At 38.5% G+C, this 14,698-nt stretch overlaps 1 protein-coding gene across 3 annotated transcripts in view; it reads right to left on the bottom strand.

The window, feature by feature from the left end:
• Positions 1–14,332, bottom strand: part of CAPN7 (calpain 7) — a 35,195-nt gene extending 20,863 nt beyond the window's left edge. The window contains exons 1-6 of one of the 3 annotated variants that reach the window (XR_014000363.1): positions 13,983–14,327; positions 10,828–10,936; positions 7,143–7,300; positions 6,355–6,422; positions 4,273–4,473; positions 2,425–2,511 (exon numbers count right to left, since the gene is read on the bottom strand). Coding sequence is in view for 2 of the 3 variants with exons in the window: in XM_081159541.1 (XP_081015667.1) it covers positions 2,425–2,511; positions 4,273–4,473; positions 6,355–6,422; positions 7,143–7,300; positions 10,828–10,936; positions 13,983–14,084 (725 nt within the window). In the remaining variant the exon portion in view is untranslated. Of the gene's footprint in view, positions 1–2,424; positions 2,512–4,272; positions 4,474–6,354; positions 6,423–7,142; positions 7,301–10,827; positions 10,937–13,982 lie in introns of all 3 variants that reach the window. The other 2 variants (XM_081159541.1, XM_081159542.1) reach the window with 2 other exon arrangements.
• Between the last annotated feature and the right edge of the window lie 366 nt (positions 14,333–14,698).

Raw genomic sequence — 14,698 nt, 5'->3', positions numbered from 1 at the left:
ACGGTATTGTTTCAATTATGTGTAAGCACTTCCCCATGTTATTTAATTCTTAGAAACTTGATTGTTTGTGGCTGTAGAATATTTCTTATGGACATTATGTGGTATGAGCACAAAAATACGATTTATCTTAATTTATCACACAAAGTTTGGCACTAGAAGTTTAAATATCTACTTGGATATAGCTATTTAAGAACATGCTATGAATGTTCCCATCGTCTACCTGTCATGCTTCATTCAAGAGTTCCAGCTGGCCTGCCAGTGAGTGAGGCCAATAGTTACTTTGAGTGCTGGCTGCAGGATTAAGGCAGTTCTTTATGCAACTGATTCGGTTCTTACTGGCTATTTCTTCTACACAAATTTTTTTGTGGGGGAAGGTATGGGTGTCAGAATGAGGGTGAAACTGAAGTTTAAAGTTTAAACTAGAAATAAGATGATGTAGTCTGCGTGCTTTCTGTTTAGACAGACTTCAGATTTTAAGATCAACTGGATTTACATGGAGGCCAGGCCAGAGTGTGTGATAACTGATGACTTATGTGCATTTACCCAGGTTATGTTATCCAAACTGGTTTACTTGAATTTCCAGGTTGCTTACACTAAGAAAAACATTCTCAGTGAACATGAGACAAGTTTAAGAAAAATTAGTAAAAGAAACCTTACACTCAAAAATAAAAAGAACATATTAGAATAACTGACATTTTCACAGAGTAATATAGGTCAGTATCTTTTATACAAATTTTTGACTACATTTGTAAGTACTTTATAGAATTAGTTTCCTAAACTGAAATTACTTGTCAAAGGGGTATAAACATTTGTCAAGTATTTGAAATGTACAGCCAAATTGTGTAATATAATTTGGTATTTAACAAAATCATTTTTTTACTAATAGTTAATCCTTATTGTATAGTGCTTACTATATAACAAGCACCATTATATGTAGTTTACATTTTATTAACTCATTTAATCATCACCGTAACAGTATGAGGTAGATTCTATTATTTTAAAATCTGCATCAGATTAAAAACGTGTGCAGCATCATACAGGGAATGAAATGGAACAACTTGGCTCTGGAATCCAGGCCCTTAATATCAATGCTACAAAGCCTCTCAGATATAAAATTTTTTAGATCCCAATCAGTAAGTAGCATCACATGGTTGCCTGAGTGAAGATATTAGGTTGATAATTTACTGGCTTTGAGATGCCTAACTTCTACCCATCCAAGAACACCAAACACTGCAAATGAGAAAGCAGCTCTTTTGTTCTTATAGAACCTTTTATATATTCTGTACATAATAAGCATTCAACTCCCTAATGTCTTTTGATAATGTGCAATGCAGAAATTTTGAAAAAGTATATATATATATATATATATATATATATATATTTTTTTTTTTTTTTTAAAATATATCTTTATTGATTTCAGAGAGAGGAAAGGAGAGGGAGAGAGAGAGATAGAAACATCAATGATGAGAGAGTCATTCATTGATCGAGCCCACAACTGGGGCATGTGCCCTGACCGGGAATCGAACCCCGATCGCCTGGATCCTAGGTCGATGCTCAACCGCTGAGCCACGCCTGGCCGGGTGAAAAAGTAACAATATTTTAAAAAGCCAAACCACCTAATTTTGCTATCTATAAATAAAAACTAAAACTTTTGATGTGTATCTTTAAATCATTTTTCTATATATCTATAAATATACAAAGAAAAAATTTGAATGTTGTAGGTATAATTTTCTATCTTTTTACTAGACTGCGAGCACTTTCCCTACATTTTTCAAGGACTTATTTTTTTATGGGAACCATAATATTTAATATAATATGAATGTACCATTACTTAATCACTCATTTTGTTAGATATTTAGTTTGTCTCAATAATTTTTTGCTATGAGAGATGCTTTGATGAATGCTATTATATACATATACATCTTTGACCAAATTTTGATTTCTTCAGGATGACTAGAAGCTGGCAGTCTTGAACCAAAGAATATTCTTAAGGTTCTTGACATAAGCTGCCACTGTCCTAGAAGGCAGTGCTAACATTTTCATAATTAACCCTTTCTTGAATTGTATGTTCTTAGTAAACAATATTGTCATTCTAACTCCACTTTTCCATTCAGTTCTTTTACACTTGCATTTCTGTTGTGATCAAATACCAATTCAACAAATATTTACTGAGTACTTACTTTGTGCCAGGTACTGTGCTAGACACTATGAGTATGATGCTAGGCAAAAGGAGACAAAAGGGTAACTGAGCTACTCTTGCTGTGTTGCCCCACCTCCTTCCCATAACCACACTTCTCTTCCAATCAAATTTTTTAATTATAAATTTTAATTTCAAGACTATAAATGTAATTAGACTTCAGAATATGGAAAAAGTACTGAAAAATTAAAATCTTGGAAATAAAAATTGCAATAGTGCTTACTTACCAGAAAGGCATGGGATAAGCAAAGCGTTCCCTTAGGTCAATATTCATGAAAGGAACATATTCTACACCATTTATTTTTGATGTTGTTCTATTAAATACAAGGAAAAAAAATCTAAAGTAAATGTTCAAATTACCATGTGAATTTTAACTCCTTAAAATTTAAATAACAAAGTATGGTACTATAATAAAATTAAACCAACAATCTTATGTTGTTGCTATCTTTATTTGGACAAAATTTTCACAAAAAAATTGAATACCAGAAAGTAACTGATTCAATTCAATTCAGTAGGGTTATTTTTTTAAGACTAACATCCTTCACAACAAAACAACAGTTCCAGACAGCCACACCAGAGGTGCTGAACGTGTCCCTGACACGAGGGCACAAAGTGAATTCTATCCTAAGACCAAAGGGAGAAAACAATTGCTTAGTTATTCTGAGATTTAAAAACATGACATTTATAATTATGAAACTATGTTCTTCATATTTTCTGCGTATGAGAATATGGAGTGGGTAGTGGAAATAGGAAGTGTCACAGATAACAGATATGGCCTCTTGACAAGTTAAAGAAATGTGGTTTGTAGTAGCTTTGCATATTTTCTTCTTGTTTTCTGTATGTGTATTTGTATATAGTAACTATTTCCTTCTTCTGTTTCTTTCCCTCATTTTATTTAGAACTGCAGGGTAACTTGACCACTCAGTCTCTAGGTAACAATATTCAAAGAGACTGCGGCTGAATTTGAGAAACAGTTAATACAGTAAGTGATGGATATGATGACTGTGTACATACTTATTTTGAGAGAATGAGAGCTTTTCACTTGTATGAAGGATAGCTGCATTTTGTTAGGCAGAAATACAGAGTTGTTTTGTTGTAGTATGAAATGTCAAATGTGTTCAGAAGAGGGCTTTTGGATGCTGAGTAGCCTGAGTGTTAGACTATTGTTAATCTACTGTTGATTCCAAAACCACCCTTTTTTATCCTGCTCTGTTCTGTGTTAGTTTATATGCAATTTGCTAGGCAGAGAGCCAGATTAGTAGGAGTAGAATTAAAAATCTACAGCAGGAAAAGAAAGAAAAATGCCCTCAGGTGGCTGCTACATAAGACGACCTTTCAGATCAATTTTAGGAAATTAAAAATGAGCAACTACATGACTTGCACAACTCTCAGTAGGTTGGATCTCTTCCAGAGCCCAACTGAAGAAGTCATACTGGCTCAGAGATTTATCCCATCTGGGCTGGCTCAGAATGCAATCAAGGATTTCCACATGACTGTTGTTTTGCATTTTTAACACCCTTGAGGCTCTTCCAGACACTGAACTGGTTTCTTAGGCCAGGGGTTGGGAAACATTTTCTGTAAAGGGCCAAAAAGAATATAGTTTTGGCTTTGTAATGTGGTCTCTGTCACATATTCTTCTGGGTTTTTGTTTTCTTTTTTATAACCCTTTAAAGAAATGCAAAAACCAGTCATAGCTTAAGGCTTCCCTTTGTTGACCCCTGGCCTAGACTGCCATTTATTTTTCCCATCAGGGCTCTGGTTACAAAGTTGCACAGATGACTGATTGGTCTGCCATAGCTCTATTTGCTCCCTAACTTTTAGTGCTCAATTTTGAAGAATGCTACGATTTTCAGGAAAACATGTCTAGTAGAAAGGCTAACCCTAAAATATATTAGAAAAAATTTTAAGTATTTTAAGTTGTGACTATATGACAGTATAATGTATAATTACATAATAACAGCATTACACACTGTAATAAAGATGTGAATGACTCAGCAAACCTAATGAGAATAAAATGAACAGTGTTGATTATGTTAACAAAATTACTCATTACAATGAATCATAAACTAATTTACCTGAGAACTTCTATTTCTTCTGCTGTGTATTTCTGTCCTTGTGCATCGCATGACTGTGGACTTATAAAAGGCTGAGGTCTTTCAAGGAAGGGATTAGTTCCTAGTGGAAAATGTGTTCTCGTTGGAGGTGGCTTTGGTTTAATATTGGTTGACTTGATTTTGCATAATGGCTTTGTTAAAGGCTCACTCAGTGCTTCTGCTCTATAATAGAGAGAGGTACAGAAAAACTATTTAGTTTTTCTTTAGATTTAAGCTTACCAGAAAACAAAATTTACTTCTAGAACCAGTCAAGCATTTCTAATGTAAAATTATATAAAATTCTTACATATTAGTCAACTGTTCACTACTTAAGCTACTCCTAAAGGTATTTTTGCAAACAATATTCTATTAACATTAACTGAGTACTTATTGCATATCAGATACTATGTAGGGGGATACAAGAAAGTATAAAATACAATCTCTACTCTTCAGGTTTTCAGTTTTGTGGGGAGAGAAATACAACTACAACAAAAGTGACAGATGCTAAGATGCTAAGTGAAGTATTACACTTGAGTGAATGCACAACAGAAGATATTAACTTAATGAACTGGGAAGAGAGCGTGAATCAGGGAATGTTTTTTCTGAATTGATGTTTGAGCTGCAAAGAAGTCCACCTGGGGAGTGAGGAAGCATTCTGAGAGAGAATATCATATGCAAATGTGCAGAAGTATGAAATAGCACAGTGAGTTAAGGTAATTTCAAAAGAATGGATGCAACCCTTGTGAACAGTAAAATGAGAGGCAGCGGGAGATGAGACCAGTGGCAGGGGTTGGATTACAGGCCTCACATGATAGTCAAGGAAATTTTGACTTTGTTCCTGTCAAAAAACAAGTTAACAGAAGTTCTTAATCTGAGGTCCATACATAGTTTCAGGAGTCTTGTGAACACTCTGAAATTATATGCTAAAATTTTTTTCTTAGAGAGTGGATCCATGATTTTGAACAGATCCTCAAAGGAGCCCATGACTCACACACCCTAGTACACTTAGGATACACTCAGTATACTGGATCGGTTATCTGCATAGGTAGTAAGTTATCTATGATTCTGACTGGTGAAAGAAGTCAAAATGGAGAAGATAACCATGTGTCAAGTGTCTGTATCTTCAAGAATTTGGAAAAACAAACTAAAGGTTAGATAATGGTGATGAAAAGGTGGGATGACTGTTATACTTCAATAAAAAAAGGAAGGGTTAGGGTGGTACACCTAGTCAGAGCCTCAAAAGGAGGTAATTTTATGAATTATAGTTATAAGAGCAATTTCTGCCCTTTCCCTTTGTCTGTAATACTCTTCAAGAGGTATAATTCTATTGTGCAAATCCATTCATTCTTTCAACACATGACTACTGAGCACATACTATATGTCCAGCTCTCTGCTATGTGCTTGATTATACCATTGAACAAGACAGACAAAATTCTCTGTACTCACAGAGCTTGTATTGAGGGATGAATGTTGGAAGGACACAGATATTAATAACAAACATAATAAACTGTTAAATTTCATATGTCTTAGCAGTAAGAGTTATGGAAAAGAATATTAGACTAGAACAAGCAGAATGAAAGTACTGAAGGAGATTCAATTTTATATTGGTTAGGGCAGGCCTTATTGAAAAGTTGACATCTGAGCAGAGCTGAAGGAATTACACACAGTATAACTTGGGGTATGTGTATAGCTGTAAGCTGGCTCATTCTCAATTTCTTCATTTTTAGTATTAGCTCTGAAAGGCTCTCTGGAAGTTCTCCTCTTTGGAAGTCTGATATTACACAACAGAAGTCTTCCATTTCAAATATCATGATCACTTTTGTTCCACACATAGAAAAAAGCTAAAGAAAACATTTCTTGATTAATATTATTTTTTAAAATTTAAAGCAGGAAACTAGAGAGGAGTAAATTCACTCAGAGAAAGAAGGAAGACTTGCTCTAGATCTCAGGTAAAAGATGGAGATTTATTACTATGAGCTCTAACACATTTAGATAAATCTGTCACATTTAAGTGACACAATACACTGCCATCCATGTATAAGAACTTGAGTGACCAAAACTCACCTATCTAGTGCCTGCCGAGCCAACTGTTTCAGTTTATTTTGCAGAGTTTTATCAGCAGTTTCATAGGACTTAAGAAAAAAAGAGACAGACATTCTGAAGAATAATTATTTTTTAATTTCTGTGATCAATGATATTTCTAAGCAAAAAAATTAACCATGCACATTACACTTCTTGAAATTATGAAAGAATAAACCAAGACATTTTCATCCTTAGAGGTATCATTTAAAATAGTGTTGAAAACTTTAAGGCCACTTAATGTGGACAGGTGGTAACAAAGAACATACTGTGTGAGCAAGGTGCCACGGAAGGTGGAAACCTGAGAAGACCAGCCCTCACCTCCAGTCTCAGGTACCCACAGAAATGAGGCTAGACGGTTTTCCTGAACAAAACACCCTGGACAAAAAGTCAGGGCTCTGAACAATCCTGAGACCATTACCTTAGTTTTTAGTGTACAAAATTGAAAAAAAAAGGAAAGGGGGCAAGTTTATTCTAAATTTGTGATGATGGATTCTTCCTGTAATAAGCTAATTTTAGTTATATGTAAAAAGGTTAAAAAACTACCTGTAATTCAGAAAACAATTGCCTAATGGCTCAATCTTAATGGTGTTAAAACTTTAACGAGATGTTAAAATCCATTATTAATTTTCTACTCTTCATCATCGTTTAATGAGTAACTTAGTTACATTCATGACAGTAATTTTTTCTTTAAGGAATTAAATAAAATTCACTAGTAAAGGGAGAAATTTCTTAGCATAATTCCACCAAATTTAACTTGTAGCAATACATACAGTTTTTAGACAAAGATCTACAGCTTCTGTATACAATTCTATAGCATCTTCAACATTCCCTTTTTCATCTTCATCAAAAGCTTGTGTAACAAGGAAATGGGCACGCTCCAAGTCCAACTGATGTTTTGATTTCAAAGGATCAGCACTCTTTGACTGAACTAGGATAGAAGAAAAGCCACATAGAAGAAATATTACCTATATATCTACCTGGGAAACAACATACCATTTTAATACATTCTTTACCAAAACTCTATAATCCTTCATTTAAAAAAAATTTAGCACAGTAGAGTTGTGCTAAAAACCACGGAATTGTACACAACAAAAAGGTGAATTTTATGGTATGTGAATTATATCTCAATAAAACTGTTAACTTTTTAAAAAAAGCTTCACATTTTGTTTGTCTTTTAAAGATATATGGTGATCTTTTTAAAACTTTAACTTTGGTAACACCTCTCTGAAGTATGTACTAATCCCACTTATAAAATGAAGATACCAAACCTCAAAAATGTTAAAAAATCTAGTTCAGGGTTTCATAACCTTGGAACTACTGACATTTCTGATGGACAATTCTTTGCTATGCACTGTCCTGTGCATTGTAGGATCTCTCTCAGAATCCCTGGCCTTTACCCAATTAAGATGACAGAAGCATACTCCCCACGTTTCCCTACATCTCTCCAGACATTGTAAAATGTCTCCTAAGGGGCAAACTACCTCCCAGCTGAGAATGACTGATCTTACCTAAGGCTTCATAGCTACAAGTCAATTTAGATCTTAATGAATTTTTTAATGTTCAATGATCTCTGAACTTATTGGCCTCCTGCCTCCCAAGGGGATGCCCCACTGCTTCTGCCTTAACACCTTAGAACTTTGGTGTCACTGACCTCAGACACCACTTTGCCATCCACAATCCTGCGGGTGGTAGTCTTTTGGATGGATTGCATGGAGTTGCTGTTGTCCATCAAGATGGAAGTCCTTCCCTTCTTCCAGCAGGTGGCAACCTCAGCCTCTAGCTTGACCCTGATGTTCAGCAGGGCCTTGTACTCTTGGGCCTGGCACTGCCCCTCTGCCAGGGTCTGGGCCAGCTCTGACTCCAGGTGTACCAGGATCCCGTTGAGCTATTCCACCTGCATAGCATAGTGTGTCTCCATCTCCCTCAAGCTGTTCTCCAAACTGGCCTTCAGATTTCTCAAGTCCAAGTTAATTGCCAAGAACTGGACTGTACATTTCAGCTCTGTGAGTGTCATCTCAGCACTTCCTATCTCAGTGGACTGCAAGGCAACCACTATGACACTCTCTTCAATCTGCAGGGACCAGTACTTGTCTAGTTCCTCTCAGTTCTTCCAAGCCAGCTCATCATACTGGGCCCAGATGCCCGCCTGCCCACCATGATCTTGCTGAGGTCCTGAGATTTGGAGGCATCCAACTCCACGGTCAACCCAAAGTTGGCAATCTGGTTTTGTAGATCATTTATTTCTTCCCCTCCTCGTGGTTCCTCTTCATGAAGAGCAGCCCCCCCTTGAGAGCCTCAATCCCCATCTATAGCTGCAGCCAAGTGATATTGGTGTCATCAGTGATCTTCTGCAGCCCACTGATGTCACTCTCCACAGACTGGTGCATGGCTACATCCATCTCATACTTGACCCTGAAGTCATCATCAGCAAGATGGGCATTATCAATCTGCAGAACAATGTGAGTACTGTATATAGAACTTGCAAAGATCTGAGCCCTCAGGTCCTTGAAGTTCTTGAAATAATGTCTGTCGCTGACATGGGTTCCTTCTTCTCTAGGCGTTCCTGGATTTTGCTCTCTGGTCTCTAGGCTTCTCATCCTCTCCAGGTAGGAGGCCATGTGGTCATTTAGGCATTGCATAGTTTCCTTCTTGCTCTGGATGTCCTCTATGCCCACCACACCCCCGGACCACCAGCAGCCCTACATGCTACTCTGTGTCTCTGTGGGGGACACAGAGATCGCAAGACCAACCCCCCAGTGCCTGCACAGATGCTGGCTGCACTGCTGGCTGGCTGGGCCTGGTGGCTGGGTGACTGCACAGAACCCAGGGTTTGGTAGTTGGTGTTGGAGCTGGAGTGGGTGCAGAAGCTCATGTTGTTCAGGGAGGAAAATGAGAGACCAAGACTCTGGTTCAAGCTGCCTCAATTTAGATCTTTAAATTCCAAGTTTTGAGTTCTTTATTCTACACTGTTGAATTTCAAACTGTTACCTTTTCCCACCCAAAAGGCAACTTATCTCTCAAAAGTCTCTACTGTCAGATTTTATATGTTTTAAAAACTGGGTTTCTCTTCTGTTTAAAATAATAATTAAGGAAACCATTTAATTTTCTACATATTACATTCCATTTGTTGAATAAAATGGGTCAAAAAGCTGGCAAAACCATTAAGGTTATGCTTTAAAAATCCTTTTGAACTTTACTTCTGTTTCACTGGCAAATCTTTAGAAGGGCAGTCTCATTCTGTGCCTCAGTGTCACATTTATAAATTTAAGAACTTCATTTACTTGGTTGGGAAAATAAAGTTCCTTTGAATTCATTGGCATTTTGAATACATGAATCAATGTAACTTTTTTCAAGTAGGGCCTTGATGCACAGGCAGCCCACATTTTAATACATACAATTTCTGGGACCTGTCTTAAGTGAAACCCCGTTGTCTTTAAGGGGACTATCATAATAAGAAATCTACTTTGTCCTAACTATGTGCTTATAAGTACTGCTCCTATCTATTCAGAATGAGTGGTGGAATGTAGCACGAAGTCTATCCGGTAATGATAAGCCAGTGATTTTCAACCGGTGTGCCACAAGAATTTTTAAAACATGCAATACCTGACTATTTAATCAGGGGCACTGACCTCTTTTCCCTTAGACTGTCAAATGAAAAAATGATGACAGCCAACACAATAGCTGTCTGGTGTGAATGAAACAAAATTATGCCTTTTTTTGGGTCAGATCAGCAAAAATTATATTTTTTAGTGTGCCACCAAATTTTAGTAATTAGATTATGTGCACCATGAGATGGAAAAGGTTGAAAATTGCTTGTAGCTTTAGTATATATGGCCACATGAAAAAGGGTTAAAAAAGAGTCCTTAGTGAGATGAATGCATTTCTAAAACAAAATGTCAATAGGTGGTCATTTTCTTTGCTACCCATGTGAACAGCAGATTTTGACAGAAACCACTAATCTCTAAACAAAACTATGATTATTAAGCCTATGTGTCCTTGCTTTACAGCATTTGGCACACTGTTTACATGTCGCTTTTCCAAGATACGGTTTTAAAAAAAGGGTTTATAAGGTCTTGAGGTCGATGATACCGATATAGAAGAGACTATGAACCTACTGCTGAAGTCTTTAAACACTGAAGAGTAGTTATTTAATCTTAATATCGAGAGGCCATGTGACAGATATTTAAAAAGCAGATTTTAACAGGGTCCCAATCTTGACTTTGCCAATGATACAGTCAGAATGTATATAATTCACCATCTCTATACCTCTGGGAAAATAGAAGGCTGGACTGTATTATCTCCAAGTCCTTCTACACAGATCTATTACTTATTTCCATGTTATGACTTTTAAAGATGTGATTACCAAAAGAAAAAAGAGAAACATAGAGGGGAAAGTAAGATGTGATAGAAGAAAAGAAAAAAATACAGTGACAAGTTCAGTAGTCTTCTACTAACCTGCTGAATGTAAAGCCTGAACTCTTTCCAGGTACTCATTTATTTTTTCTTGAATGCGTTCTAGGCTTGATCCTGCCATCTCAGCATAAATTAAGGCTTGTGCAGCTTCCTAAAAATAAGAATTCAAAGGAATCTAATATATGAATTACAATTTGAATTTTCTTTACCACTTTCTAACTCACTATTGGTTTCTATGAATGACAAACCTAGAATGTCCTTAAGATATTAGCAATTTCATTTATAAAGTAAATGAGTTATATAATCCTCCAATACCTTTTCTTCAGTTCTTAATGCTCTAAATTTTCTCATGCTGTTGAAAATTTATGAACTCAACAGGAGGGACTGACTATAAACATTTTCTTAGAATAGCTGTGATTTTTATGCTTCCTGTTTTCCTTTTTCTTTCTTTATGCAGTAGGTCAGACTTAAAATTATAAACCTTAAAATGGTGAACGGAGCCTTAAAAGCATTAGAACAGATAACAATAACCAATAAAATTAAATGTCAAGAAAAGATAACAAGAAATTATAAAGGTTAAATATCTCATAGTAGAAAGAAAATATTTTTCTCCACAGAAAATACTGCCAAATGGTGTCACATTTTAAAGCGGATTTCGGTTGTATGAAATCAACTTATTTTAACTAAGAAAACCTGAGTTCGCCTTCCAGTTATTCATTCCATAACTGCAACAGCCAGTTATCCCGCGGCTCGTGAGGAAGAGCCCCCTCCTCCCCACCACCGCCTCAGGATGGTCACCAATGCTATTACCGAGAAGGACCGCAGAGATTTCTCCCAAGAGCAGCACCCTCTCTGCAGCAACCTAAGCATGTGCACTGCATGAAGCCACATGGCTAACTGTCTGCATCCAAGGAAGCCACCCACTGAACGTCACTTTTTGAATTCAGTTATTGGAGTAGTTGTTTCATTGAACCTAACAAAATCATTAACAGTCTAAAGGCTATGGGGGGTACAAAAGCTATGATTTCCTCAGATTCTGTAACTCAGATATTTCAGAGAAGAAAAAAATAACTTTACATGTAAATACTAAACATTGTATCTTATGTACGTACCATCATTATCTAGATACATTATAGCTACACTTCACTTCAATAAACTGTTGTAATATATATGTGTATAAATATGTATTTTAACCTGTATTATCTTGCATGTAAATATCGATTTTCAAATTATCTTGCTTAAAAGAAATAAAGCCAATTTTAAAAACTGATGGTATTGATTTCATTTTACCCATTTCATTTCTATTTGAAAAGTGATTAACAATTAAGAAATCCCTTACAGAGCAGTATTAAGACAGTAAACACTAAGTATCTTGTAAAGTTTCTATAAATAGTTCCTAGAAGCACAACCACTTCTTACTTTCTCAAGAATAAAAAAAATAATTCCTAATGACATGTATATAATCCTATAGCAAAACAAGAGGCACTGCATAGTATTTTCTTTTGCTTTAGGAAACGCTCTTTTATACGGCACCTTTTTAACCTAGGGATAGTTATCAGTTATTTCACAAAACTAAAAGACAGAATTTTACTTTTAAAGAAACACCATCCTCATGAAATTGTCCAAAAAAAAAAAAAGTCCTAAAGAAATGATTCTGAGAATTCACTTTTGACGGGTTGGTCTGTGTCCTGCTGTGGTTTCTCAGCAGTCCATCAAATTAAAAATGTCAGCATGCTCTCTGGAAGGTGGTAGACAATGAAGTCAGCTCAATCCAAAGGCAAAAAAAGTAGCTGAACTTTCCATAATAAAGTAGGAGTGTGCCGCTGAAGAGCTACCTAGGCACCAACGACCTAAGAATCACCACTGAGATATAACTAAAGTTCACTCAACGTGGAATTCTGTCTTATTAGTGACAGTAAGAGATAATCTGAAAGAGAGTTGAGTTGTCATTAATTATAGTAACCTCAAAAGCATAAGAATGTACCACCCAGAAATATCCTCAACTTCCAAAATTTTAATGCAACATTGGTGAGCATATTTTCCCACCACCATTACATCATACATTTATGAGTCACTGTATATAATACTATTTTATTTTCCTTAAGTTTATTTATTTTAAAAGATAAATGCTACTACTCAACTCCAAAAAAAGAAAAGAAAAGAAATGATTCTGAAACAAAAGTTTCTAAATATGGATTATAAAATAAAGGCAATTAAAATATTAATCCGAGAAAAGCAAACCACATCATTATTGATAGCATATCCATTCACGGAAAAAAAAAGTTACTACTACCTGTGTGATCAAAGTCCAACATCCTTTCTAAAAGAAAAGGAACTAATATGATAAAGATACAACCACCTCCACAAGGCGGAAGAAGGCGTGGCTAGAGCTGGGGGTGTGCTTGCAAATCCTCAGGGATGGAGAGCAAGGGGGCTGTGGAGGCTCACGCTCTAATTTAATAATTCCGCCCCGAGTAATTTATACAGAAGATCAAAAATGTGTAAAGCATTCGTTTATAAGGACATTAATCAAACCATTACTACGATGCTAAAAAACTAGGACGAAACCTAAAATACCTAACAAGAGTTTGTAAATGAATTACAGTACATCCACATAATGCAATGCTATGCATCTATTATTAAAATATTACGGAAGTAAATGTAATGACTTGAAAAAGTTCAAATAAAAGGAACAGGTTATAAGTAGTACCAACAGTACGATCTAGATTTAAAAAAAAAAAAAAAAAAAGGTGCGCACACACACGTATAGAAACACAAGCACAAAGATATACCATCAAATGCTAGGATAAAAGACGTTTTCTTCCTTTTAAATTTACTTTTTATTTTCTTCAACGAACGTGCATTATTTTATCGTATATTAGAGACCACTTCCCAGGAGCCATAAATCAGGACCAAGCGACAGGATTAGCTAGCGACTAACTACCCAGACCTAACCACAGCCGCCACGAGCAGCTCACCCGCGGGCACTGCCGGCCGAGACTGCAGCCGGACCGCCCCCGGCGGCAGAGGCCCGGGGGGCGCGGGGCCCGGCCTCCACCGCCCGGCCGCCCCCCCCCCCCCCCCCGAGGAGCGCGCGAGCAGGAAGAGGGGGAACGCCGGGTCCGGCCGGACAGGTCGCCGCGGCCCCGGACGCCGCCCCTCGGCCTCTCCGACGGGACCCGCGGCCCGCGGCTCACCTTGTAGTAAAACACCGCCTCGGCATAGCGACCTTCGTGGTCGCGCTGCACCGCCAGCCGGGCGAACTGCACGGCGTCCCGCTCCAGCGCCGACGAGTCCATGGCGCCGAGGCCCCGCACCTGGCGAGGGAGCGCGACCCTGACGCAGCGGCGCTTCGCCCACCCCGGCGCACCTGGCAACCGGGGCGAGGACTTCCGGGCGCCGTGCAAGGACCGGCGCGATTTCCTTTCGGCAGCGGAGGAAGGAGAGCAGACCTCCCCGGCTCGGGCAGCCGCGACGCCGCGCCCCCACGGCGTAGCTCCGGCACCCAGCCCGTGGGGCGGCCCGGCTCCGCGGCCTCCGCGCCTCCCGCCCCGCCCACCGGGCTACTGAGCAAGCGCAGCCTGGCCGTCCGCAGTTTCCCTCGGGTTGGGGCGGGGGAGGCCCGACTCCTCCCGGGAGTACACAGGGGGTGGGCGGGGCCGGGCCTGCCGGATGCGAGCGTGCACGTGGCCGCCACGGCTCCGCGGATTGGGCGGGCGGAAGCAGCACCAAGTCCCGCCCCGGCGTTTCCGCCGTCCGCGGGCGGCCCGCGCGGCGGGCGGAGGCTGAGGCTGAGGCTGAGGCTGAGGCTGGGGCGCTGGGAGAGGGGCGCATGCGCGTTACGTCCCTTCCCTACCCGCTGAAGGGAAGGCTCAAGGAGCCGGCAAGCAGCATTTCCTAACTCGTCTGCGCT

This window comes from Miniopterus schreibersii (assembly GCF_964146895.1).
Source record: "Miniopterus schreibersii genome assembly, chromosome: 15".
Taxonomy (NCBI): Eukaryota; Metazoa; Chordata; class Mammalia; order Chiroptera; family Miniopteridae; genus Miniopterus; species Miniopterus schreibersii.
Note: the sequence above shows the minus strand (reverse complement) of the source record. Positions and strands in the feature narration are given on the sequence as shown.